The sequence below is a fragment of the Hemitrygon akajei genome, chromosome 28 (genome assembly GCF_048418815.1).
Source record: "Hemitrygon akajei chromosome 28, sHemAka1.3, whole genome shotgun sequence".
NCBI classification, from domain to species: domain Eukaryota; kingdom Metazoa; phylum Chordata; class Chondrichthyes; order Myliobatiformes; family Dasyatidae; genus Hemitrygon; species Hemitrygon akajei.
Genome location: NC_133151.1, coordinates 7,588,963 through 7,615,112, shown reverse-complemented (window position 1 = coordinate 7,615,112; position 26,150 = coordinate 7,588,963). Strand labels below are relative to the sequence as shown.

The following is a 26,150-nucleotide window of genomic DNA, read 5'->3' as shown; positions in this document are numbered from 1 at the left end:
CACGGGGGGGGCGGGGACGGAGGCTGCGTCATGACGCACACGAGCGGCTGCTAGCCGACAACCTGGCCGCGAGTTTGTTGCCTGGTTGTTTTAACGATTTCCGGCGTCCCTCCCGATCGTTGCAGCGATGTTTTATCACGTGAGTATCTGGTTGAGTTAATAGAAATTATATTAATTCAAGAGGGATTATCAGCGACTGTGCTGAACGGTTGAGGAGCGGCGGGCGAATGAAAGGGGTGGGAGCGCTAGGGCGCTGCTTCCCTGATTGACGGCCGCGCCGACCAATCCCGTGATAGTATGACCGGTTTCTGTTTGATTGGCGGTTCGTCCCACCAATGATAGTTGCGGGCGGGTTGGACGAGGGTGTAGGTATCGTTTTTTACCGTTTTAAATTCAAATTTACCAAGCCGTTGAAGTCAAAAGCCCGACATCTAAGAAGATATTGTTGGTAATAATAATAATAATAATGTTATTTTAGCTAATGAAAACACAAGCCTACCCTAAGTGTTGCCTACAGCTGCTGACTAGGCCTCATCCTCGACTCGACTAAAGGTGCCTAAACTCTCTGGGTTTGTTTGCCAGAAGTCATTTGCCTCTAATAATAACTTGACTCATTTTTTTTAAGCTAGTGTTGCACCCTATCCCCATCCCCTCTGCACTCCTCAAGGTCTAAAGTGTGTTAAGCTTGGGTCAAGGGTGAAAGGTGAAAAGTTTAAAGGGAACATGAGGGGGGGAACTAATTCACTCAGAGGGTAATGAGAGTGTGGGACGAGCTCGATTTCAACGTTTAAGAGAATCACATGGATTGGTAAGGGCTTGGAGGGCTGTGGTCCCAGTGCAGGTCGACGGGAGCAAGTAAGCAAGTTTACTTTTCAAACACAAGGCTCAAGATATACAAATCAAACATCAAATTTCAGACAATACATAAGAGAATAAAATCACACAGAAAAATTATATGATAAATAGAAGTTACAGTGCGGGAGATCCTAATTGAAAGCCACAGCGTAAATAAAAGTTTTAGGCCTTGATTTAAAGAGCTTAAAGTTGGGGCAGATTTCAGATCCTCTGGAAGGTTGTTGCGGATATTTGGAGCATAGTAACTGCTTCACCATGTTTAGTTTTGACTCTGGGGGCGGTGAGCAGACCTGCCCCCAGACGACCTGAGAGCTCGGGAAGGTTCATAGTGAGATCGGAGGTGTATTTTGGCCCGAGAGCATTCAGGGCTTTGTAAACCTGCAGTAACCTCTGACGTTCGGGAAGCCGGTGTAGCACTCTGAGAACTGGGGTGATGTGTTCTGCTTTCTTGGTCTTGGTGAGGACTCCAGCAGCAGAGTTCTGAATGAACCGCGCCGGTCCCATCAGGCGAAGGAGCAGAATCAGGCCATTCAGCCCATCGAATCTGCTGGGCCGTTCCATCATGGCTGATCCCGGATCCCACTCAACCCTGTACACCTGCCTTAAGTATACCCATGGATTTGGCCTCCACCGCAGTCTGTACTAAAGAGTTGCCCCTTAATTTCGAGGCTGTGCCCTCCACTTCTGAATACCCCCACCAAAGGAAACATCCTCTGCACATTCACCGTATCTAATCCTTTCAACACTTGGTAGGTTTCAACGAGACCCACCCCCCCTCCTTCTTAATGAGTACAGGCCCAAAGCTGCCAAACGAGTTAACCCGGAATCATCCTCGTGGACCTCCTCTGGACTCTCTCGGATGACAACACATCCTTTCTGAGATATCGGTCTGTGGGATTTTTTACAGAGACCTGTGAAAACGCCATTACAGTAATCAAGCCTATTAAAAATGAATGCACGGACGAGTTTGTCTAGATCTCGCTGAGACATAAACCCTTTAACTCTCACTATAGTTTTATGATGGTAGCAGACCGACTTTGTAATTGTTTTAATGTGGCAGTAGTCCATCACAACACCAAGGTTCCTGGCGTGGTTCCTGGGAACTGACTTCTAATCGTTCTTTTTTGGCACCAGAATCAACTATTTCCGTATTCTCTTTGGAGGAAATTTTGGTTCATCCAATGCAGCATTGTAGTGATTGTATGGGACCCTAGTCGCTGATGACACTGTTATATAAATCTGAGTATCATCCGCATAATAAAGGTGCTTAATTTGAGTCAGAGGGAGCATGTAAATGTTAAACAGAAGAGGCCCTAGTGTGGACCCTCGAGGCACCCCACATCTCATTTCCTTTTGGTCAGATATGCAGCTACCAATCAATACAAAATAGTCCATGTCTCGTAAATACGATTTAAACCACTTCAGAGCTGTACCGGAAAGTCCCACCTGGTTTTGTTTCCGATGTTGGGGAAGTCCAGAACGAGGGGTCACAATTTAAGGATAAAGGGGAAGCCTTTTAGGACCGAGATGAGGAAAAACTTCTTCACACAGAGAGTGGTGAATCGTGGAATTCTCTGCCACAGGAAACAGTTGAGACCAGTTCATTGGCTATATTTAAGAGTGAGTTAGATATGGCCCTTGTGGCTAAAGGGATCAGGGGGTATGGAGAGAAAGCAGGTACAGGGTTCTGAGTTGGATGATCAGCAATGATCATACGGAATGGCGGTGCAGGCTCGAAGGGCCGAATGGCCTACTGCGCCTATTTTCGATGTTTTTCAGTCTGTCCGGTAATATGCCACGGTCTACTGCGTCAGCCCTAGATCCAGTAAAACCAAAACTCAGATTTTACCATCATCATGGTTTAAGCGGATGTCATTTCAAACCTTGGCCAGAGCCGTCTCAGTGTTGTTGAAATCCAGAGCAGTTTAAATAGTTTTGGCATGGACTAGATGGGCCAAATGGCCCATTTCTATGCTGTACTTTCCTGTGACGATAAGGTTGATCCTCTAATGCTTTAGAGTACGTCAAGCCGTGCGGTTGCAGATTCTGCTGTTGCTAATCTTCAGCTGCAACCAAAGTGCTGGAGGGTCTCAGCAACGAGAGGGACCTGGATAGTCGGAGTTTTGGGCTGAGTCACTCTAGCCAGGTCGACCTGGAGCAAGTACTGAAAGCAACAAGAAACTCCCTCCCTCACCTGGTTTGTTATCCCTCTGCATCCTCATCACTATTCCGATACCAGAGGGAAAATTTGTCAGAAGGACCCTGCGAAACCGCTCCCCTCTCGTGGCCAAAGAACTCCTTCCAGAATGGAAAAGTGGAAGGGGGGAGCGTGATGCTCACTAAATGACAAATGCCACCAAGAACTCAAGGTAGTCCTTTGTGACATCAAGTGGCAAGGCAAGTTTCTGTCCCAGACAAACCTTTCTATATCTTTAGGAGAATCTCAGTTAGGTGACTGAGATGTGTCAGAAAATCGAAGACACAAGAGGCGACAGATGCTGGAATCTCTGGCGTAAAACAAGATGTGGGAGGAACTCAGTGGGGTACAAAGCAAATCTCTGCAGGTGTACCATGGAGAGCATTCTGACTGGCTGCATCAGCGTCTGGTATGGGGTGGACAGGATCAAAATAAGCTGCAGAGAGTTGTAAACTTAGTCAGCTCCATCATGGGTACTAGTCTCCGTGGTATCCGGGACATCTTCAAGGAGCGGTGCCTCAAAATGCGGCGCCCATTATTAAGGACCCCCATCACCCAGGTCATGCCCTCTTCTCATTGGGAAGGAGGTGCTGGAATCTGAGGGCACACACTCAGTGATTCAGGAACAGATTCTTCCCCTCTGACATTAATTTGAAACCATTGAACCCGTGAATACTCCCTCACTACCAAAAAAGGTAGTACTTATTTAAAAGTGCTTATAAAAAGCACTACTTATTTAATTTAACAATTTTTTAAAAATTGTTTCCAGTTTTTATTATGTATCACAATGTACTGCTGCTGCATAACAACAAATGTACCGGTGATATTAAATCTAATTCTGACTGGTTCAAGCTGACGGGAAGGCGACAGGAACTCAAACAACCACCCGTTACAACGCTGGTGTGCGGAAGAGCATCTCTGAACGCACAGCACGTTGAACCATGAAGTGGATGGGTTACAGCAGCGGAAGACCACGGACGTGTCTTTCTGCCACGTGCGAAAGACGTAGTGAGCAGAACACAGCTGGAATATTGTGGACTTGACGGACTGGGAATGCAACAGCAATTCACTAGACTTGTAGGTTTGCTGTCTGAGGAGACATTGAATTGAAGGGGGGTTAGAATAGTTGCTCTAAAGTGCCAGCGTACACCAGTGGGGGTTTGTACCCTGCCGCAGTCTGTGAGGAGGTTGCACGGACCTGCAGGTGCTCTGGTTTCCTTCGACATTCGAAAACCGTTAGTCTGTTGAGCGTGACGACACTTGCGGCTGCTCCCAGCACAATCCTCACTGACTTGTCACAGATGACCTGTATCGCCCTGTGCTTCGATGCACCTGCAGATGAGGCTTAAATCCTCTAGAATTTACAGAGATCTCAGTGAAAGTTACAAACAACACACACAAAATGCTGGTGGACCGCAGCAGGCCAGGCAGCATCTATAAGGGGAAGCGCTGTCGACGTTTCGGGCCGAGACCCTTCGTCAGGACTAACCGAAACGTCGACAGTGCTTCTCCCTATAGATGCTGCCTGGTCTGTTGTGTTCCACCAGCATTTTGTGTGTGTTGTTTGAATTTCCAGCATCTGCAGATTTCCTCGTGTTTGCTCAGTGAAAGTTACGCTGTGCTGGCCACCCATTTTCTTTCCTTCCCCTGAAGGTCAGCGGTCTCCTGCAACCTTGGAGTAACCACCTCCCTGAAGCTCCTCTCCCAGTTTCCCGTACGAGCTGAAGGTCTCCGAGCCACAACTCCATTTCCTCTCTGGGGGGGGCCTGGTGCAGATGTGGTTCTCCGGGAGGCTGGAGGTCTCCCAGAATTCCCGAAGAACACAACACTGCCCCTGGGGCCATTCTGTCTGCTCTGACAGGTGGAGAATGAACTCGCTCACGTTCTGCATTCTGTGACTGCTTTTCCCTGTACTACCTACATGATCAGTATGGATGGTCTGCAAGAGGAGGTGTTTCACTGTATCTCAGGACTGGACAATACCTATTCCAGTTCCAGTGCTATCCTTACCTTACAATTTCCGGTGTGTGCAACCCCGCTTTTGAGAATTTTCTGTGGAATAATTTGCGACCAGTCAAGAGGGTTTAATGCATCCTGGAAGTGAGGGAACCTTGAACAACGTGATGCCCTTTCCCCCGGTAGTGTTGCAAGGGCAGTTTCTGTTCCGCACTGGAGACTGTGGACTCCTGACCTCCCCCAGTGATGGCGGTATGGCCGCCAACTGTATTTTTGTTGACTGTTGAAAGTTTCCGAAGCCCGTTGAAAAGCACAACTGCTTATTTTTGAACCGTATTTCTTTCCTTATGAATTCAGATTTCTCTGGAACACGAAATCCTGCTTCACCCTCGTTACTTTGGGCCCAACCTCCTCAATACCGTCAAACAGAAGCTGTTCACCGAGGTGGAAGGAACCTGCACTGGGAAGTGAGTGACCGGCGGGTCCCGTTTAAAATCCATATTCCAAGCAGTACATGTCACAAACGGCAGGAATGTCTCATGTTTGTCACAGTGTTTTTCCGTTGTGGTTGCTGTGTTTGCAATTAGATTTAAAGCTGCCTGCATAAATTTCCCAGTCTGATATTTTGTGTGTTTTCTTTGGACTTGTTTATCGATGTTCTGGCGTTCCTAGATGTCCACGTGAAGGTGTGAGTGGGCCACCAAATGAAATTGGTGCAGTTTGTGTTACAAAGATGCTGCTGTTTCTCCAGTAACCAAAGACTTCTAGTCTGTGCATGCGGCTTCTGTCCCATAAGAGCAGAATTAGGCCAATTGGCCTTCGAGACTACTGTGCCACTCCATCATGACTGGGAAATTATCCCCTCAACCCCATTCTCCTGCCATCTCTCTGTAACCTCCTTACTAATTAACAACCTGTTAAACTCCGTTTTGAATGTACCCAATAACTTGCCCTTCACTGCCATCTGTAGCAATGAATTCCACAAATTGGCTAAACAAGTTCCTCCTCATCTCTGTTCTAAAGGGACACCCTTCCATTCTGACGCTGTGCCCTCTAGGCCTATCGCGTTGATAGGTTTCAGTGAGAATCCTCCCTCGGTTTTCTAAATTCCAGCGAGTACAGGCCCAGGGCTATCAAGTGCCCTTGATATGATAATCTTTTTCATTCCGGGATCGTTCTCATGAACCTCTTCCCAACCCTCTCCAATCTCAGCACATTCCCCCCACCCCCTATTCTTCTAAACTCTAGCGAGTATGCAGTTCTATAGAGAGAGTGCAGAGGACGTTGTTGCCTGGATTGGGGAGCATGCCTTATGAGAATAGGTGGAGTGAACTCGGCCTTTTCTCCTTGGAGCGACGGAGGATGACGGATGACCTGATACAGGTGTAAAAGATGGTGAAAGCCATTGATTGTGTAGATAGTCAGAGGCTTTTCCCCAGGGCTGAAATGGCTAGCACAATAGATGGTTTTAAGGTGCTTTTGGGGGGGACGTCAGAGGTAAGTTTTTCACACAGAGTGGTGGGTGTGTGGAATGGGCTGCCGACGGCGGTGGAGGGTCTTTTAAGAGGGTTTTAGGTAGGTACGTGGAGCTTAGGAAAATAGAGGGTTATGCAGTAGGGAAATTCGAGGCAGTTTCTAGAGGTCGGCACAGCATTGTGGGCCGAAGGGCCTGTAATGTGCTGAGTTCTGTGAGCCATTGTTACAGCTTGGGCTGTCGGGAGTACAGCGCTGAATGCCTGTTTCCCCTTTGAGGAGTCTGTACATCCTCCAGTAGAATGCACGAGCTCTCTCTATGTTCTGCAGATTCCTCCCGCAGTCCAGAGACGTACTGGTTAGTAGGTTAATTGTGAATTCTGTGGTTAGGCCAGTGTTAAGTGGGGGTGGGGGGTGTTTGCTGGCCAGCGTGGCTCGAAGGGCTGTTGCTCTTACTCCATGCTGTACCACCAAATAATAAATAAATGCTCCTCATACGTTAACCCCTTCACTTCCAGGATCATTATTGTGAACCTCGTCCGGACCCTTCCGGATGCCAGCGCACACTTTCTTAGATAATGCTCCCAAATCTACTCGAGCAGCATGGAATGACTCTTGAGACCACTAGGATGGGCAGTAAATGCTGTTGGTAGCAGCCATAACCCAAGCAAACCCTTCCATTTCTGTGTGGGCAGTATTGGCAGGGGTAAATTGAACTGGAGTGTAACACGCACAAAATGCTGGAGGAACTCAGCGGGCCAGGCAGCTTCTGCAGGAAAGAGTCGACGTTCCACGTCCTGATGAAGGGTCTTGGCCCGAAACATCTTTTCCATAGACGCGGCCTGGTCTGCTGAGCTCCTCCAGCATTTGGTGTGTGTTACTTGGATTTCCAGCGTCTGCAGTTCCTCCTGTTCAAATTGGGGTGTATCAGCTTGAACAGAAGAAGAGAACTGGAATGGTAGTGCTAAAGATGAGGTAGTTAGGTTACAAACAGAGGCAATGTGTAGTGAGACTCTTAGGCAGCGATGGAGGCCAGGTCGTTGGCAGAGTTTGATAGATTCTTGACTGGGTAGGGCATGAAGGGATACGGGGAGAAGGCAGGGGATTGGGGGCTGAGAGGGAAAATGGATCGGCCGTGATGAAATGGCGGAGCAGACAAGATGGGCCAAATGGCCTAATTCTACTCCTCCCTCTTATGGTCTGTTGGCATTGTCACATCCACCTTAATGTCCAAAAATTCCCAGTCTTTCATGAGGTTGCTACATTTCACTATAGCTCACACTTGGCAGCTAATAAATGCCTTAAAGAATACCAGTCCGGCAACGTGCTCGGGTCCTCACGGCTTTGCGCGAGAGGAATTTTTCAGCTGGTCTACAGGTCTACTCTGCTGGGCGGCGATCTGCTCGGTATTCTCCCACTGTAAGCTCGGAGCGTGGTTCACCACTGGTGTTACAGCACAGCACGGTAACGTGGCGGTCATTTCCACGCTGCTGCCTGTAAGGGGTTTGTATGACTTGCGGAGGCAGTCTGGGTCGGTGAGTTGTGGGCAATGTAAAGAGTGGTGACATTTGCCCGGCACAATCAGCCTGTAATGTCGACTGTTCATTCCTCTCCATGGCTGCTGCCTGACCTGCTGAGTCTCCAGCATTTTGTGTGCGTTGCTCAGGATTTCCGGCATCAGTGTTTGCAGATTGGATTTGCATAGAATAGTACAGCACATTACAGGCCCTTCGGCCCACGATGTTGTGCCTCCCATATAACCCCCCACCTTAAATTCCTCCATATACCTATCTAGTAGTCTCTTAAACTTCATTAGTGTATCTGCCTCCACCACTGACTCAGGCAGTGCATTCCACACATCAACCACTCTCTGAATGAAAAACCTTCCTCTAATATCCCACTTGAACTTCCCTCCCCTTACCTTAAAGCCATGTCCTCTTGTACTGAGCAGTGGTGCCCTGGGGAAGAGGCGCTGGCTGTCCGCTCTGTCTATTCCTCTTAATATCTTGTACACCTCTATCATGTCTCCTCTCATCCTCCTTCTCTCCAGAGAGTAAAGCCCTAGCTCCCTTAATCTCTGATCATAATGCATACTCTCTAAACCAGGCAGCATCCTGGTAAATCTCCTCTGTACCCTTTCCAATGCTTCCACATCCTTCCTATACTATTTGATGCAAGCGACATGTTTCACTGCATGTTTCAGTCTATATGTGACGATTAAAGCCAATCTTTAAATATTAGGATCATAGGCCGATACAACGTGGGAAGAGGTCTTCGAGCCCACGTCGTTTGTGTTGCCACGGTAGCGTGATGCTGTTACAGCGTTCCAGAGTTCATATCTGGTGCTGTTCTGTCGGGGGGTTTCCTCCGAGTGCTCTGGTTTCCTCCCACAGTCCAAAAATGTGCTGGGAGTTTGATTGGCCGCTGTAAATTGTCCCATGTTTAGGTTAGGGTTAAATTGGGTTCGTCGGGGGTTGCTGGGGCGACACAGCCTTACTCTGCTCTGTATTGCTAAGTTAAAACAAATTGCCTAGTTCAGTTAGTCCCATTTGGACAGCATCCCACTAAACCTGTCTGGATGTCTTCTAAATGTTGTAGTTGTATGTGTCTCTACCACTGTTTTTCAGACTGGAGACCTACGATTGGTGGAGTTTGCCAGCACACTGTATTAGGCTCAATGCACTGTGGCGTCAATATCAACAATTTGGTTGAGAATGTATACAAGACACGGTTTGTAAGCTTGCAGCTGACACTAAAATAGGTGGTGCTGCAGGCAGTGAAGATTTACAGAGGGATTTTGAGTAGCTGAGTAAGTGGGCCAAGGAGTGGCAGATGGAGTTTAATCTGGGTGTTGTATTTTGGGAAGACAGATGAGGTACAGACTAACACAGTGGGCAGCGGGGCCCTGGGGAGTGTTGTAGACCAGAGGAACCCAGGAGTACGAGTTTGTGGATTCCTGAAAGTGGTACACTTGCCTTCATCACTGAGTACAGAAGTTGGGATGTTTTGTTGCCCTTGTGCCACACTGCTGAGGACAGATTTGGAAAGTAATGTTGCACAAGGGTTCATTCTGGCCTGGGAAAAGAGTGGAGAGCATGTAGAGGAGTTGCCAGGACTTGAGGGACTGAGTTACGGAGGGAAGTTGGGCAGGTTGAGACTTTATTCATCAGAGGGTGAGGAGTGATCTTGAAGAGGGGCATAGGTCATAGGTCACAGTCTTTATCCCAGGGTTGGGGAGAATCAAGGACAAGAGGGCGCAGGTTAAGGTGAGAGGGGAGAACCTGAGGGATAACCATTTCACTCAAAGACAGGTGTGGTGGTTGATGCAGGTTCATTAACACCGTTTTTACCGTACATGGTAGGAAAGGTGTAGAGTGGGATTCCCAACTGGGTCCATGCTCCTCTCGGTTAAGGTAAGGCTCCATGGGAACCCCTGGTTCAGAGGGAGATGTACCAGCTTAGATGGAAATCTTGGTCAGTATGTTTTACTTTAGTTGTATTTGCCATATGTATATTGAAACATACAACGAAATGCAATAAAGATTCATTTACTGAGATCCGGCGCTGAAGTGGCCCTTTGAGCCGTGCTGTCCAGCGATTCCTCCAATTTAATTCTAGCCTAATCACGGGACAATTTACAGTGACAATTAACCTACCAACTGGTTGGTCTTTGGACTGTGGGAGGAAACCGGAGCACCCGGAGGACACCCACACAGTCACGGGTTTGAACGTATAAGCTCCTCACAGGCAGTGGCAGGAATTGAACCCAGGTTGCCGGTACTGTAAAGCGTTGTGCTAACCACTACCATGTTGCCCCAAACGGTCTTGAGAGGATTGCTCATGATCTACATGAGATGTCCTCTTCCTCCTCCTCCTCAGAAAGGGGCTTCCCTTCCTCTGCCAGCAACACTGACGTAGATTGGGAGACCGCTTCGTCAAGCACCTACACTGCCAGAAAAAGCAGGATCTCTCGGTGGCCACCCATTTCAATTCCACTTCCCATTCCCATTCCGTTGGAGAAGCAACACCTATTCTGTCTGGGTGGATTCCAACCTGATGGGATGAACATCGATTTCTCAAACTTCTAGTAATTGCACCCCTCCCTTCACCATTTTTCATTCCCTTTTTCCTCTCTCACCTTCTTGCCTGCCCATCACCTCCCTCTGGTGACCTTCCCCCTTCCCTTTCTACCCTCTCCTATCATATCCAACCCCCCCCCCCCCTTCTCCAGCTCTTTGTCTCATTCACCAACCAACCTCCCAGCTCTGTACGTCACCTCCTCCCGGGTTTCACTAATCACCTACTACCTTGTACGTCTTTCTCCCTCCCCCAACCTCCTTCTTCCCTCTCCCTATTCCAGTCCTTCTCCAGCTCTTTGTCTCATTCACCAACCAACCTCCCAGCTCTGTACGTCACCTCCTCCCCGGTTCCACTAATCACCTACTACCTTGTACGTCTTTCTCCCTCCCCCAACCTCCTTCTTCCCTCTCCCTATTCCAGTCCTTCTCCAGCTCTTTGTCTCATTCACCAACCAACCTCCCAGCTCTGTACGTCACCTCCTCCCGGGTTTCACTAATCACCTACTACCTTGTACGTCTTTCTCCCTCCCCCAACCTCCTTCTTCCCTCTCCCTATTCCAGTCCTTCTCCAGCTCTTTGTCTCATTCACCAACCAACCTCCCAGCTCTGTACGTCACCTCCTCCCGGGTTTCACTAATCACCTACTACCTTGTACGTCTTTCTCCCTCCCCCAACCTCCTTCTTCCCTCTCCCTATTCCAGTCCTTCTCCAGCTCTTTGTCTCATTCACCAACCAACCTCCCAGCTCTGTACGTCACCTCCTCCCCGGTTCCACTAATCACCTACCACCTTGTACGTCTTTCTCCCTCCCCCAACCTCCTTCTTCCCTCTCCCTATTCCAGGCCCAAAATGCCCGAAACTGTTTACTCTTCTCCATAGACGCTGCCTGACCTGCTGAGTTCCTCTGGCATAGTGTGTGTGTGTGTGTGTGTGTGAGTTACGGTGGGTTTTATTCTGAGCCTGCTGTCCAATTCACCGACGGCATCCAAACCGCGCGCTAAAGCTGCAGCGTTTTGATTTATTCCAGATACGGATTTGTCATTGCCGTCACCACCATAGACAACATTGGAGCAGGTGTGATCCAGTCAGGACGGGGGTTCGTGCTCTACCCCGTCAAGTACAAGGCCATTGTCTTCCGTCCATTCAAAGGGGAGGTTGTCGATGCTGTGGTCACACAGGTCAACAAGGTAACGTCCAGGTGTAATTATTTTCACTGTAACTCCTGTCTGTAGTTATGTGAAACAGTTTTAAGTTTCGACCTGCTATTTTGTCTAGTGCCCATGACAGAGCTGGCTGAGTGCATAATTTTCTGTGACTTTTTCCAATCCTGTGCAGCAGCCCCTCCGTACCAGATAGTGATTAACCCAGTTAGAATGAGGTGCATTTGCAAGTGACTTTGCTGACGTGCCTGATCTCCTCAAACTCCTAATGAAATATGGGCCCTGCTGCGTGTAACCCAGGTTAATTAAACCCAAAGACGTAATGTTAGAAAGCTCCACCTGTGGAGGGATGAAAACAAAGATTGCCGATTTTTGTTTTAAGAAAGAGTTTTGAAAACGACGCTCTGCGAGGGCAGGACGGACAAGAAGAGAAACGCAGCGACGATTAAAAGCTGAAGACGTGAACTGTTAAGAGTGGAATTAGCAGTGAGTACCTTTAGTAACTTCAACCCCTCAGTGCGAAACCCCTGGAAGAGAGACAATAGCGATAAAAGATTTATTGAAGCTACAGCTATAACGAGACAATATCGGCAGAGACGAGTGTCCAAGAGTCCCTATCGTGTAGTCGGGAATTAGTTCTGCAAAATCATACCAAGGCATTTGGTCAAGTCTTTGTCCAAGTTTGTGAACTGACTTTCCGTGGATGATCAACTATTTCATCCAACCAACCAAGAAACACGATGGTGAGCCACCCAAGATGAGGAACCAGCGTGAGAACGAAACGTGTAACGACGCAGAGGATTTAATACAGTTGGATGCATAAGTTTATTTTCATTCGAAGAATCTGAATTTGATTTTCTGCTAGAACTGATTTTTTTTTTGCAAAGACTTTGATAAGTTACTGAATGAGATATACCGTAGATTCCGGATTTTAAGCCACTACTTTTTTCCCACATTTTGAACAGCTTTGAACTCTGCGGCCTTTAATACAGAGCGGCTAATACATGGTTTTTTTTCATGCCGCCTCGTAACAGTAGACCAATAAAATTGATGAGTAGTTCACAGAGGTCCAATGAAATTGTACGATAAATCAAGCGCACTTTCACAATTAAATTATTGTAAATCAGTCATTTGTACTCACCCTCATCAACATGGAAAACACTCGAAGAAAAGCATTGTGCTGCCTTTATGGCAGTTATTTAGTTTATAATATTTTCGCTTAGTAATTCATTTTCTAGTTAAAGTTAGAAGAGTTTTAACTATATTTGTTTTCTGTACTACATCGCGGGATGCTATGACGTCACACCCGATTTCGCCGCGTCTTGTGGGAAAAATACTAGTTTGCGATAAACGGGACGGCGGGGGTCGAGCGGCGGAGCGAAAACGCTGCTTTTAAGTTAAAGGCGATCAATAACTTTTCCTGGTAGGCTGCAGTATATATATTTTTTACCAGTCGTTAGGAGATATTGGAATGTTGTTCAGTAAAGAAGTATACGCAACGTATATTTAAAAGTAGCCGCGTTATGGGGATGGTTCGAAAAAAAGCATTTGCAATATGTATTTGTTTTTGTTACCATATGGATTTAATTAAAAGTTAAAAAATCCTCACGTGTAATATCTTTCTGTGTAAATATCTCATATTACAACGTGGGACACCTGCGGCCGAAAATCCGGTGCGGCCTAAAATCCGGTGCGGCCTTTACAAGTAAAAAATTGATTTTATTTCTAAAATTAGAGCCAGCGGCTTTTAATCAGGTGCGCTCTGTAGTCCAGAATCTACGGTACTTTGTTTAAAAGTTGTGACGTTAGAGAATTGTCATGAAAGGAGTTAAACTGTGTGTATATATAATTTTTGAATTTCAATTTAAAATTGTAGATATACTGCCTGGAATGAAACTGAAGTTAACTAATACTTAAGAATTGGAATTATAATTACTTTTGTAACTAACTAGAGACGAGTAAAAAGGAAAGTTTTGTCTGTAAACTTTTAAATAGGGAGTAACACTAGATCTAATTAGGGTAATAAAGGAATCTCTGATTCTAATTAAAAAGGAAATTGTGGTTTGACAGCTAAGATTTGGAACGTAAATAAAATGTTGGAATTTTGAATTGTTCTTGCTCATGTAAATATTTTGTACATGTTGTTGTTTCTTGTAAACAAAACTTGTCTCCAGAAGTGTGTGGTTTCTGTTCACTCCCTCCTTCTGATACCAGAATCTTCTGATGGCCTACTAGCACCCAGTGTCATTTGATTTTCTCAAAGAGTGCGGCGACTAATCACACGCGACAAAACTGGTGCTACGCAGGGGTTACATCGGCCTTCTTGTAATGGCATCGATAGGGTAGACCTTCAGAGATGTTGACACCCAAGGACCTGAAGCTGCTCACTATTTACACTGCTGATGGCTTGATGAGGACTGGTGTGTGTCCCCTCAACTTGCCTTCCCTGAAGTCCACAGTCAGTCCCTTGGTCTTACTGATGCTGAGCGCAAGGTGGTTGTAACACCACTCAACCAGCTGATCCGTCTCGCTCCTGTATGTCTCCTTGTCAGCCAACAGTAGTTGTGTCGTCGGTAAATTTATAGATGGCGGGTGCTGTGCCCACCCACACAGCCGTGGGTATCGGGAGAGTAAGGCAGTGGGCTGAGCGAGCATTCTTGAGGTGTGCCGGTGTTGGTTGTCAGCGAGGAGGAGATAGTAGTTCCGATCTGCACAGGCTGTGTTCTCCTGGTGAGCTGTAATCGATAAACAGCAGCCTGATGTAGGTATTGCTCTTGTCCAGGTGATCCAAAGTAGTGTTCAGTTATTCCCAGAATAAGAATCAATCGTGTCCTGTTACAAGACCATAAGACACAGGAGCCGTTACTCTGCCGTTTCACCAAGGCTGATTTATTATCTCTCAATCCCATTGTCCTACCTTCTCCCTGTAACCTTTGATAACCTATGACAAACCCACCAACATCCACTTCTAGTACATCCAAAGTAACTTGGCCTCCACAGCCATCTGTGACAATGGATTTTGCAGTTTCACCACCCTCTGGCTAAAGAAATTCCTCCTCATCTCTGTCCTAAAGGCACGTCCTTCTATTCTGAGGCCGTGCCCTCTGGTCCTAGACTCTTCCCACTATCGGAAATACCTTCTCCACGTTCACCCCGTCAAGGCCTTTCAATACTCAGTAGGTTTCATTGAGACTCCTCCCCTCATCCTTCTGAAGTCCCACGAGCACGGGCCCAGAGACAACGAGTGCTCCTCACACGTTAACCCTTTCGTTCCCGGGATAATTCTTGTAAACCTCCTCTGAGCACCTCTATTCTGGATGCCGGAGATCTTTCACCAGTCTGTTGTAGCAAGTGCAGTCTTCTTTGCGGCTTTACGTTGGGGGAACATTGTCGGTGCTGGTGATGCACAAAGAGAAAATAAACTCAACCGGGAAACCTTTTGAGTTCGTGGTGGAGAGGAGGCCACTAAACAGACTATTATCCATTATGGAAAGTCCTGTCCATGAGCAGAGGAGCACCTTGTCGAATGGAGTCATTCAGCTCCACCGTCAAAGGATCGTTCCAGAAAATCTTTCCTGCCAAATCCAATAAGTTCATCTCTGAGCGACAGGAGAACGGTTCATAGCACAATAGTCTCTGTTTTATCATTTCATGCATTATTGCACATTGGTAAATTATTATTGTGTATTATTCTGTGCTTTGTTCTTAGTGTGCACACTGCTAAGTGTTTTTCAACATTGCTGCTGTAACAAAAGAATTCCCCACTCAGGATCAATGAAGTGATTAATTATTATTGTATTCTAAGGTAGTGCTCTCGGGTCCTGGACTAGGAAACTGGGATCCCAGACTATTGGAAACATCCTCGTTCCTATGTAGACCAGGATAGGTTTTAACGAGATCCCCTCTCATTCTTCTGAACTCAAATGCTCCTCGCGTGTTAACCCGTTCATTCCCACCCTCTCCAATGCCAGAGCATCCTCCCTGAGACGAGCCCCAAAATGGTCACAATTTGGTCAGCGTTACGTCCGGGTTACTCCTCAGGGTAAGGATCAGTCATGTATTTCTAGTGCCCTGTTACTCCCCAGGGGTAAGAATCGGTCGTGTAAATGTGGTGTCAGTCTAGGGATGAGTCGAACAGCTGCTCCGTTTATTTATTATTCTTTCTGAACCCCGAAGGTTGGACTCTTCACTGAAATCGGGCCCATGTCCTGCTTCATCTCCAGACACGTAAGTTGTAAAACCTGCTGACGCTCACCTCCTGTTCACCGGTAAAGCTGCTCGATAAGTAACGGGTTCAGTCCCATTATGGCGGCTGAGAATTCAATATCATTGCATAAAAATTGGTGGTAGCATAATGCTTCACAGTGCTGGCAAGCCCGTGTTCAATTCCCACCGCTGCCTGTGAGGAGTTTGTATGGTCTCCCTGTGGGTGTGTGGGTTTCCATAAGGCCGTAACACATAAGAGCAGAATGAGGCCATTCAGCCCATCGGATCCGCTGCACCATCCATCACGGCTGATTTATTCTTCCTGCCATCCCCCTGTAACCTTTGATGCCCTCACTAATCAAGAGCCTATCAGTCTCCACATTAAATATACCCAGAAAGCTGGTCCCCACGGCCGACTGCAGAATGATTTGCACAGATTCACCGCCCTCTTGCTAGAGAAATTCCTCCTCGTCTCCATTCTAAATGGACATCACCTGTATTCTGAGGCTGTGTCCTCAGGTCCTAGACTCTCCCACCATGGGGCACATCCACTCTATTGAGGCTTTTCACTATTTGACAGGTTTCAGTGAGATTTCCCCCCTTCATTTCTCTGAAGAACTCCCCCATTTGTCATCCTCCCCACATTAAACAGAGTCGCACATGGTTTTCTTCATTAAGCAGTAACCCCTTGGGAGAACAACATACTCAACTCAAGTGGTCAGAACAATCGCTCATACCACGCCCTCACACTCCACTCACTGCGTACCCGTCTTTGCAAATCCATCGAGTGAATCCCACATTACAATGCCTCATGACGACCCCTGTAACCTTGCCGATGTGTTGTACCCCTGTATTCCCCAAGTAACAGACATTTTTGCAGCGTTCCTTTGTTACGCAGCCGTGTAACGCTATTACAGCGCTGGCGACACGGGCTTAGTTTCCGTCGGTGTCTGCGTGGGTTCCCTCCTGGTGCCCCGGTTTCCTCCCGTGTCCCAAAGGCGCGCTGGCTGTCTATTTTTATCGGGATACAGCGCAGAACAGGCTCTTCGAGCCCCAGCCTAATCACGGGACAATTTACAATGACCCACCAACTGGTACCCGCTTCGGACTGTGGGAGGAAACCAAGCATTCTACAAACTCCTTACAGGCAGTGGTGGGAATTGAACCCCGATCGCTGGTGCTGTACAGTGTTGTGATATCCACTATACTACTTCAGTAGGTTAATTAGTCACATGGGTGACTTGGGCAGTGTAGACTCCTTTGGCTGGAAGGGTCTGTGGCCGAATAAAGAAACAGGCCCTTTGGCCCACAGTGCCCATGCTGGCCACAACTGCCTATCAACACCAGCCCTCACTCTGCCTTGCTGGTTCCGGTGCATCAAGATGCCTCAGTGTTTCACATAGAAACGAGGTGCTGCCGGAATTACAGTCATCGCAAGACCTTTGAATTGCCAAATAATCCTACTCCCCTTTGTGCTTCCTGACTCGTGTCCCTGCTCTTTTATTATTTTGTTTCCTGATAACCAAACATCAGCTTTTCCTGCCCAGTCCTCTGAGTCCCAGTTAGACTATAAGACACAGGAACAGAATTAAGCAATTTGCCCCATCGCGTCTGCACCGCATTGCATCGGGGCTGAGTTTTACCCCTCTCAGCCCCTTTCTCCTGCCCGTAACCTTTGCTGCCCTGACTCATCATGAACCGAGCTCCCTCCACCTTAAATGTCTTCAGTGACCTGGCGCCCAACATTGAGGATACGCTGGGGTCCACACGCAAGTATCGCCAGGCTCCCAGAACCAAGACTGTACGTCCACAACTTACTCATTTGTCTTTGGAATGTGGACCGGAGGAATCCCGCCCGGTCACAGGGAGAACGTACAAACTCCTTACAGACAGTGACAGGGAATTGAACCTGAGTCGCTTGAAAAGAAATCAAAATCAACGTCAGTCAAATATTTACAAGGTTAAGTCATGAAATGTGTACATTCTTACATGGTGGGGGGAGGGGGTAGAGCCGGTGCGAGTGGGGGGGGGGGGTCGGGTCGATATTTTTGCTTCTGCTTGTGCTTGGGAGGGGAGGAGGGGCTTTGGGGTTCTGATGTTTCTGTCATTCATTCCTGGGGGTGTTTTTTCTATTTCGTGGCTGTCTCTGAAGAGTACAAGTTTCGGGTTGTAAACCGTATACATTCTCTGATATTAAATTGAACCATTGACAATTCATAGTTATACGATAAGCAGTCGGCTGTTATATTCCTTAAAACCAATCGATTGTTGCCACTCACGCGCCCCCTCGGGGTGGTAATGTTGTTTCTCTCCGTGAGCCGGCAACCTTGCCGTTTCATTAGCATTTCTCTATTTTTTTACGAGGCCGAGTCGCTAGCTCGATGCTCGACCCAGCACGTGTTGAAAGCGTGCGAGGAGCTGGCTGGATTCGAACCGGGAACCACTCACCGCAAAATCTGGCATAGGCCAGGGTGGTAACACTAGTGCAGTAAATGAGGGGGTTCCTTGCCCTGCCCAGTGGAGGGAGAACCCTACAACATGGTCCCCCACACACCGAGCCCCGGGGCTTCCTCCTGAAGCCCGGACCGAGCCGGTCGGCAGCGTACCAAACTTTTCTTAATGCCATTAACCGAGGGGCCTGTGGACCCCAGGTTGGGAACTCCTGGGGACATCTCAACGTGCTGCCAGAGAAGCTGTAACGTGACCGCGTTACGCCTACCATTTGCCACCCTAAGGCAGGGAAGATGTTGCAGTTGTGAGGGTGGATGGTGGAGGGGGAGATAACACGAGAGTTTACTCAGAGGTTGAATGCGGAACTTGCTTTGAATGGTTCACGTAAGTGTAGAATCAGGGGAAGTCTTTACCTGGAGACAAAGGGTTAACGTACTGTGAGAGGAGCGTTTGGTGTCTGTACTCACTGGAATTTAGAGTGGGAGGGGTCTAATTGAAACCTACTGAATTTTGAAAAGCCTAGATAGAGTGGATGTGGAGAGGATGTTTCCTATAGTGGGGGAGTCTAGGACCAGAGGACACAGATAGAATGGGTGTGGAGAGGATGTTTCCTATAGTGGGGGAGTCTAGGACCAGAGGACACAGATAGAGTGGATGTGGAGAGGATGTTTCCTATAGTGGGGGAGTCTAGGACCAGAGGATACAGATAGAGTGGATGTGGAGAGGATGTTTCCTATAGTGGGGGAGTCTAGGACCAGAGGACACAGATAGAGTGGATGTGGAGAGGATGTTTCCTATAGTGGGGGAGTCTAGGACCAGAGGACACAGATAGAGTGGATGTGGAAAGGATGTTTCCTATAGTGGGGGAGTCTAGGACCAGAGGACACAGATAGAGTGGATGTGGAGAGGATGTTTCCTATGGTGGGGGAGTCTAGGACCAGAGGACACAGATAGAGTGGATGTGGAGAGGATGTTTCCTATAGTGGGGGAGTCTAGGAACAGAGGACACAGATAGAGTGGATGTGGAGAGGATGTTTCCTATCGTGGGGGAGTCTAGGACCAGAGGACACAGATAGAGTGGATGTGGAGAGGATGTTTCCTATCGTGGGGGAGTCTAGGACCAGAGGACATAGATAGAGTGGATGTGGAGACGATGTTTCCTATAGTGGGGGAGTCTAGGACCAGAGGACACAGATAGAGTGGATGTGGAGAGGATGTTCCCTATAGTGGGGGCGTCTAGGACCAGAGGACACAGATAGAGTGGATGTGGAGAGGATGTTTCCTATAGTGGGGGAGTCTAGGACCAGAGGACACAGATAGAGTGGATGTGGAGAGGATGTTTCCTATGATGGGGGAGTCTAGGAGCAGAGGACACAGATAGAGTGGATGTGGAGAGGATGTTTCCTATCATGGGGGAGTCTAGGACCAGAGGACATAGATAGAGTGGATGTGGAGAGGATGTTTCCTATAGTGGGGGAGTCTAGGAGCAGAGGACACAGATAGAGTGGATGTGGAGAGGATGTTTCCTATAGTGGGGGAGTCTAGGACCAGAGGACACAGATAGAGTGGATGTGGAGAGGATGTTTCCTATAGTGGGGGAGTCTAGGACCAGAGGACACAGATAGAATGGATGTGGAGAGGATGTCAACTACAGTGGGGGAGTCCGGGACTAGAGGGCGCAGCCTCAGAATGCAAGGACGCCCCTTTAGGACAGATGAGAAAGAATTTCTTTAGCCACTGGGTGGTGAATCTGTGGAATTCATTGGCACAGATAAGTATATTTAAAGCAGAAGTTGATAGGTTCTTGGTCAGTGAGGGTGTCAAAGGTTACGGGCAGACGGCAGGAGAATGGGGTCGAGAGCAGCGATAAATGGCTGAGCCTGGTCTCCCACGTCCTGCTGTCTAAGAGAGCATGGGTACATTTAAAGAATGGTAAGGAAGTACATGAGAGAGAAAGGTTGGGTGGGGTAAGGGATTGGGGAGATCCCTTGTGGAACGGAGCCAGTGCACCCAGCCGGTTGCTGCGCCCGCTGTGTAAACTAGCAAATCCGTTTTAATGATAGTGGTAGGAAGTTGCCACGTGGTCAGAGGAACTGAATGCAACAATGTACATTCCCCCTGTGTGTGTGTGTCAAAGTGACAGCATCATTCTAACGCAGGGGTTTGCAACCTGGACCCCTCGTTTAACAGCAGGGGCCCGTGGCGTGAAAAGGTTGGGAACCTGAAGGTTGGCTGTGCGTGTAGGGAGGGGATTTGCGTTGTAGTCAAAATGAAGCGGAAGGCAGTATACGGTGACATGGACATACTCCGATATTAAATTTACTTTGACCTTTGATCTTGTCTTTGCCATGAAGTTGATTAGTTTGTCCTGTTTCTCTCCCCAGTCTATTCCGTCAGAAATGGAATTTGACCCCAACTCCAACCCACCCTGTTACAAGACCAGCGATGAGGTAGGTGACTCTGCTGGGATGTTCAGTCACTCTATAACGTGGAAAGAATGCATTCGTTTCTCCCCCCCAGTCTAGCTGAGCACCACTGAGGAGGCTGCTGGTTGCTACCACAGCGAGGGAAGGTGGCACCGGCCAGCGACGGGTAATTCTATTGTCAGATAGGTGGGGTCACTGGGTGAGGGAGAATTCAGCTCGTTATTGCTGCTCTCTCTTTGAATAGTTTTTCTTTCTGACCTGAAGCAGAACCAGCTTTAATATCACTAAACTTGTTTTGCACGTCGCCCAGGTCACGCCTGTTCTCATTGTCACCATCAGGGAGGAGGTACAGGAGCCTGAAGGCACACACTGAACGATTCAGGAACAGCTTCTTCCCCTCTGCCATCAGGGAGGAGGTACAGGAGCCTGAAGGCACACACTCAGCGATTCAGGGACAGATTCTTTCCCTCTGCCATCTGATTTCTGAACGAATGTTGAACCCATGAACACTACCTCACTATGTTTTTCTTTCTGTTTTTGCACCACTTGTTATGTAGTGCTGCCACTGTTAACAAGTTTCATGACATATGCCGATGATATTAATTCTGTTGCTAAAAACCTATAAATCGCAATAAGAATTTGATTTTAAAATCTAAATGTAGTGCAAAGAGAGAGCAAAAATATCGAGGTGGCATTCATGAATTGGTTCACCGCCCATTCGCTTTTACCCTGTTGTAAAAAACTACCCTTCAGTGCAGACGTGGCTAAGGCAGCGCAGGGAACAGTCGCCCTGGATCACACCTAACTTCAGCCCCTAGAATCAAAGAAGGTTAACAGTTTGGCTAGAATTACTTGAAGAAAAATAGCAAATAACGTTGTGTGGGATTCAAAATGCTGGAAAAACTCGACCGGTTTAGGAGAGAAAGAGAGAGAAACAGTTGTAATGTTTCCTTGGCCGGACCTGGCAGCGGCTCTTCATTCTCCACAGATGCTGCCTGACCTGAGTGTTCTGACATTACTCGTTTTTCTTTCAGATTTCTGTAGTTTTCAGAGGAGGTACGGATCACCAAATCTCACCCTGAGGTTCATTTTCTTGCAGGCCTTCGCAGTAGAACAAAGAAATAAAATGGGATCAGTGAAAAACTGCACACAAACAGCTAGTTTGCTTTCTTCAGCACATTTGTTGCTTTGGTTTTCAATTCACTGGTCAGTAGAGCTGTAACAACTGTCCAACTAGAAGTGCAGCCTCCAGACTGGGACTGTTAAATTTACAATAGCGAATCGGGAGTAATCCACTTCCACAGGCCTGAGCAAGTTCCTACTTGCGAGAGTGGTGAGGCTCCGTGTGTCTCTAAACGGGAGCCTGACCATTGCTTCTTGGAATTGTAGCCGTTCCACGTCGAACCTCTTTAGGGGCTGGGAGAAAATTTCCGCTCTGACCCTGGCCTCTCCCAGATTCCATCGGAACAGAGTGTTTGTGTGTGTGTGTGTGTGTGCGCGCGTTTGACAGAATGGTCTTTGTAACTCTGGGTCTTCCCCTTCAGGACATAGTCATTCAGCAAGATGATGAGATTCGCCTGAAGATCGTAGGCACCAGAGTGGATAAAAACGACATAGTAAGTACTCAGCCCGATTTCAGCAGGCTGCTGTAATGCGTGGAGACATGGAGGCATGGAGAGGGGCAGGGAGACACGGGGGGGGGGGGGCCGCGGGCAGAGGCCCGGAGAGAGTGGGGGAGGGGCAGATGCCCGGAGAGAGGGGGGGAGGGGGAAAGGCCCGGAGAGAGTGGGGGAGGGGCAGATGCCCGTAGAGAGTCGAGGAGGGGGAGAGGCCCGTAGAGTGGGGGAGGGGCAGAGGCTCGTAGAGAGTGGGGGAGGGGGAGAGACTCGGAGAGAATGGGGGAGGGGTGAGCGGCCTAGAGAGATTAGGGGAGGGGGGCAAGCCAGAGAAATCTGTATGCCAAACGCACCACCTTTAGGTGCGTGGAGGAGGGGGGGAGTTTGTCCACTCCTGTAACGGTGTCTTCACTTCACTTGCAGTTTGCCATCGGCTCTTTGATGGATGACTACCTCGGTGAGTACGTCTGCCGTTGTCCCGGGAGAAGGGTGGGGGGCTAGCGGGTGTCTCCACCTCCTCTGGATGTGTGATGAGACAGGAAAACATGGGTGTGAGGGCAATAGCTCCCGGTGCAGTGAGAGTGGGTGGCTCATTCCACCCGTGCTGTTTTCGATGTCGAAGACATTTTGGAAAGGAACCTTGTCACCCTCCATGTCAGAGTGTCGGCGAGCCTAGACTGCGAGCACAATTCTGCAGATGGTATTTCACAAGAGACCACTGCTCCACCTCCCAGTACGATCATACCCTCGGTACCGGATCCTCCATGCCCCTGAGCTGCCGAAAACTGCCACTTCAGATTCACACGCACATCGAAACGTGTCGTTTGCGTCAGCAACCCGAGGATGTAGTTGGGAGGGGTTGTCACACGTTCCGACAGCACGCTCGCGGAAACAGCACCGAGTGCCAACAGCGGAACAAGCCCCAATTCGCCACCCATCCGCACATACTCGGCCCTCTAACCCCCCCCCCCCCCCCCCAGGGCAGGACAGGCCAGCTGCTTCAGCCTCCAGCCGACATTGAAACCCTCCCTCCCCCTCCAGTGGACTCGCGGTGATTCATGGACTGACCGGCCTCCCGCGTTCCCTCAGGCAGAGAATGCCAAATGCTCACCACTCCACGCAGTAATAAGTTTCCAAACGCCTAGTGACAATCACTGAAGATTCTCCACATCTACACCCCCTGGGATCTTGCATCTTTCTGTAAGACTGTCCCTGCTAATCCCCAAAGGACAGAGTCCCGTACACCATCGGCCCTCAGGCGGTGCCACTCGGGGATCTGTGCTGTCATTATTTTGTGACACTGTGCTGGATGGTAACACTGTTCCATCTGTGATTGTATGTGTTGTCCCAGAGGGACGATGTTTCATTTGACTGTATATTAAATGACAATTAAACTTGAATTCGGAGCCTGTTTGGTCTCTCTTGGTAGCACACTCCTGGTGTCCCGGAGAATCTTGCCGAACTGGAGGCGTGCCAGGTTTGGGAGGCAGGGGCTGCCCTCTTGATCTCTGCAAGCCTCCGTCACGTAATGATTGAGCGTTTTTCTCTCTTGCAGGGCTTGTCAGCTAGAGCTCCCGTCACCCACCCAGACCCGCCACCACAGGGATCAGGAGTTCGGAAGGGCGACCTCTCCCTACCCTGGCGCAGTATCCCTTTCGCACCGCCGCACAGGACCGGCTCTCTGGGGGGGGGTCTGACCCCGCAGATGTGGTTGTCGTCCGAGGCAGCGAGATCCTACGCAAAACGGGTCTGTAAGACACCTCCCTGGAATCCTCCTCAGCCCAAAAGAGGGCAGCTCTTCTGGAGTGACCCCCCCCTTCACTTCCCTCCACGAGGGCAGCAGTGTTGCCACAGTCCACGTGAGCTGCTGCCTTGGAACCTACACGGTGACATCGGCTCTACTTCAAACCCGCAGTCAAGCTGCAAAGAATCTGGCGTCAGCTCCGGGGCTAACCCAGCCTCCTCTCGCGGCGAGTGTGTTCGTTGTGGCCTCTCTCGGACACACGCAGAGCGCTCGCTCCCAGAAAGAAGTAGGCCGATATTTTCTCTCTCTCTGGCCTCCACTGCCCAATGCTTCCATTCCAGGAACTCTGTCTCCCCCTGTTGGTTGGTTATCCTGGACAATCTGATGCTTAGGGTGTTGGCTGAACCTTAAACTTAAACAGATGTAATTTCTGATTCCCTAGGCTTTAAAAAAAATGTATTTGATTTTCTGATGGAATATTTTGTGGTTTCTTTTTCCCATTTTAATTGAATTCTAAGCAAGCCACAAAGATCCCTGTGTTTCCTATCTAATAAATAGATCTGTGACTTGGAAATGTTCTGGTATTTCTGGTTAATGCCTTCTGTGCAGTTTTAAACTGTGTACATTTTCCACTGTTTACCCATCAAAACTGATTGTGGATATTAATTGGTCTGCTTGTGAAACATTTTTTAAAAAATTGGTGAGGAGGCAACTTCAAAGATGATGTGAGCGGGAAGTTTGTTAACAGAGAGTGGTGGGTGCCTCGGATGTCCTGCCGAATATTGGGAACTTTTGAAAGACATTTAGGTAGGTACTACAATGAATTGCAAAAGGTTGGTTTGCAGGCCGTCAAGAAAGCCATTGGATTGTTGCCCTTCATTGCTGGAGGGACTGAATTCGAGAGCAGGGAGGTTATGCTGCAACTGTACAGGGTACTGGTGAGGCCGCACCTGGGGTACTGTGTGCAGTTCTGGTCTCCTTACTTGAGGAAGGATAGACTGGCTTTGGAGACGGTGCGAGGAGGTTCACCGGAAATGAGGGGGTTAGACTAGGAAGAGAGATTGAGTCGCTTGGGACTGTACTCGCTGGAATTCAGAAGAATGAGAGGAGATCTTATAGAAGCATAAAATTAAGATTGAGGCAGGAAAGTTGTTTCCACTGGTAGGTGAGACTAGAACCAGGGGACATAGCTTCAAGATTTGGGGAAGTAGGTTTAGGACGGAGATGAGGAACTGCTTTTCCCGGAGAGTGGGGAATCTGTGGAATTCTCTGCCCCATGGAGCAGTGGAGGCTGCCTCAGTAAATCTATCTCAGTAGATTTTTGCATAGTAGGGGAATTAAGGGTTGTGGGTAGGTGGAGATGAGTCTGTGGCCAGATCAGCCATGATCTTATTGAATGGTGGGGCAGGCTCGACGGGCCAGATGGCCAACTCCTGCTCCCATTTCCTGTGTTATTTTGTACTTGAGTCCAAAAGCGTATACTGGGTAAGGCAATTTGTCATTGTAAACAGTCCTGCGATCAGGCTTGGGTTAAATATGGGTTGTCAGGGTTGGTGCGGCTCGAAGTGCCTATTTCACACACTAAATAAATGAATGTAAGGAAACGGAAGGATATGGATGTTGCTTAGGCAGAAGAGATTAGTCTAGTTCATTATTAATTTAATTGGTTTGACACTGCACTGTGTTCCTGTGCCATTCTCTATTTTTGCTGCTCCTATCTGCACCTTCTGGTGCATCGGGCGGCAACCTTTGCCATTTGTCTGTGTTCTGTGAGGCGGAGGCGCCAGCCCGACGCTGAACCCCGCACGGACGGAAGGCGTGCGAGGATCCGGCCGGATTCGAACCCAGGGCCCACTCGCCTCGAAGCCCAGTGCGGATGCCACCACACCGCCAACCAGCTGATACTGTTTCCTAGGTACACTGTTAAAAGAAGGAATTCTGCACTGGCTCAGCCGTTTGACATCCGTGTGTCTGGACTGTTGATGTGT

General features: G+C 48.5%; 1 protein-coding gene across 1 annotated transcript; it reads left to right on the top strand.

The window, feature by feature from the left end:
• On the top strand, positions 1-24,736 carry polr2g (RNA polymerase II subunit G). Its single transcript, XM_073031266.1, has 8 exons — positions 1-139; positions 5,366-5,475; positions 11,587-11,746; positions 15,896-15,946; positions 20,761-20,826; positions 22,347-22,418; positions 22,842-22,875; positions 23,974-24,736. The coding sequence occupies exons 1-8, from the start codon at positions 128-130 to the stop codon at positions 23,985-23,987; spliced, it is 519 nt and encodes a 172-aa protein (XP_072887367.1). The 5' UTR covers positions 1-127; the 3' UTR covers positions 23,988-24,736.
• The last annotated feature ends 1,414 nt before the right edge of the window (positions 24,737-26,150 follow it).

Bases quoted from the DNA above. Each gene is read 5' to 3' on its own strand.
- polr2g (XM_073031266.1), top strand. The intron at 11,747-15,895 runs GTAACGTCCAGG...TGAACCCCGAAG, and splicing joins TGGTCACACAGGTCAACAAG to GTTGGACTCTTCACTGAAAT. The intron at 20,827-22,346 runs GTAGGTGACTCT...CTTCCCCTTCAG, and splicing joins GTTACAAGACCAGCGATGAG to GACATAGTCATTCAGCAAGA.